We start from the raw sequence: 2,274 nt of genomic DNA, 5'->3' as shown, positions 1-2,274 counted from the left end.
TGATGCTTCTAATGTTCAGCTTTTCTCTCAAGATACTTACACTCTGACGGGTATTCACATTGATATTACACATCCAACGGAGCATACTGGCTTCATTCCTTGCGAGCTTACGTATGTCCTCAGCAGTTACAGCCCATGTTTCACTGCCATGTAGCATGGTTGTTCGTACGCATGCGTCATACAGTCTGCCTTTTACTCTGAGTGAGAGTCCCTTTGTCGCCAGCAGGGGTAAGAGCTCTCTAAACTTTGCCCAGGCTATTCTTATTCTAGTAGCTACACTTTCAGCGCACCCACCCCCACTACTAACTTGGTCGCCCAGATAGCGGAAGCTATCGACTACCTCTAGTTTTTCACCCTGGAATGAGATAGAAACAGATATATATATGAAGGGCTTCTTTCAGTTTCTGTCTACCAAATCCACTTACAAGGCTTTAATCAGCCTGAGGCTATAGAAGAAGGCACTTGCACAAAGTGCTATGTTTACATTCTTAGAATTTCCTCTCACAGCAAGGCTTTCCAAGATAATGTTTAAATTTATTTCATGTCCTTGAGATTGACGTTGTGCATAAAATATATGTTGACTGACAATCTTAAAAAGCATAAATATATCAATTAAACTGTTTCAGTAAATCATCCAAACCAAAGAAGCAAAGGCTCACCTATTAATGGGGCCTCCACACATTGCTTCAACACATATTATGAAGCTTTTCCGTAACCATTTCAGTGGACCATGCAGCTCAAAGATTTCATTAATCAAATGGTGTAACGGCTCAGCAATGGAATCGCGGTTTTGTTCCTCTTTACCACTTTGAAAAGAAAAGAAAAGAAAAATACTCAAATGAAAAAAACAAAAAAACAAAAAACAAAAAAACCCCATCTCAATATGGTAATTTTATTGTGTAAGAAACAACACTGGAAATTTGTTGTGATTTATTATGGATTTTAAGTTTAGCGTTATCTGTCATCCTTTCAGGAACAATAAAAGAAAGTACCAATGTAACCGACCAGCTCCCACCTTTAAATTTTCAGGCCTTCTGCCTAAAGTAGGAAGGATTATTACTGTTATTATTATTGAGGTGTTGAGCTGGCAGAATCGTTAGCCCAGCAGGATAAATGCTTAGCAGCATTTTGGCTGTCGGCTGATTCTGAGTTCAAATTCTGCTGAGGTTGACTTTGCTTTTCTTCCTTTCGGGGTTGATGTAATCAACTATACCCCTCCCCCGAAATTTCAGGCCCCAAAATTATTATCATGAAGGCAGCGAGCGGGCAGAATTGTTAGCATGCTGGACGAAATGTTTAGTCTAAAGTAGAAAGGATTATTATTATTATCATTATTTCTAAAATAGGCACTAAGCCAGAAATTTAAAGGGAGAGGAGCAGTCAATTCTATTAACCCCAACCCTGGCACTTGACTGATTCTTTATTTCATTTGTCCCAGAAAGATGACAAGCGAAAATTGATCATGGCAAGATTTGAACTTAGAAACTAAACAGCTGAAACATATACTGCAGAGCAATTTGCCCAACACACAATTCAACCAATCCACTACCTTAATGATGATGGCAGTGATGGCGAAGATGCTTCTTTTTTTTTTAAATTTATTGGCTGGAATAATACCATAAATGTCCAGCAGAGAGTATAATCCCCATATATTACAAGAAGTTTACTTTACAGATTCCATTGAGCTTAATAGTAAAGTTTTAAGGATGTAATTTAAAACCATAAGTTATTGGATCATTTCTGTTGCCTATTGCATTATTGCTGCCATAGCAGACATTACACTCCGTTTTTCATACTAGCAGCATCAGATAAATCTGTAATGCACAAACTGTTCATGTGCTGCAAATCTCATATCATTAGTTTAATCTAAAGTTTCCCTCTGCATGTGTTACTCATACAACTCTTCACAAAACATTTGCCATTTTTTTACCCTTTTATTTTCATATTTACACACTCACCTCTCCTATGTCTATATACATCACATAATCTCATGACCGACCAGACTAACAGATGTTGTTACACATTGCTAGTTACAATGTGCTTTGCATCGTTTTAGCCACTGAATGACGCCACCCTGCTGGCTAAGCGAGCAGGTCAACATTCCTTTCCCCCACCCCGCTAATCAAAAGGGACTGGACAAATGTGAAATAAAGTGTTTTGGTCAAGAGCACAATGAGCTGCCTGGTCTGGGAATTGAACTCATGATCTAGCAATAGTGAGTGCAACAGCCTAACCACTAGGCCATGTGCCCCCACCACACACACAGATATATAT

At 38.7% G+C, this 2,274-nt stretch overlaps 1 protein-coding gene across 1 annotated transcript in view; it reads right to left on the bottom strand.

Moving 5' to 3' along the window:
* The window catches only part of LOC106871910 (sorting nexin-25), a 45,287-nt gene that overhangs the window by 6,899 nt on the left and 36,114 nt on the right, over positions 1 to 2,274 (bottom strand). The window contains exon 20 of the mRNA XM_014918667.2: positions 660 to 806. Within this exon, the coding sequence (XP_014774153.1) occupies positions 660 to 806 (147 nt within the window). The remainder of the gene's footprint in view (positions 1 to 659; positions 807 to 2,274) is intronic.

The sequence above is a fragment of the Octopus bimaculoides genome, chromosome 12 (genome assembly GCF_001194135.2).
Source record: "Octopus bimaculoides isolate UCB-OBI-ISO-001 chromosome 12, ASM119413v2, whole genome shotgun sequence".
NCBI lineage: Eukaryota > Metazoa > Mollusca > Cephalopoda > Octopoda > Octopodidae > Octopus > Octopus bimaculoides.
This window is presented reverse-complemented; position numbering and strand designations above follow the sequence as displayed.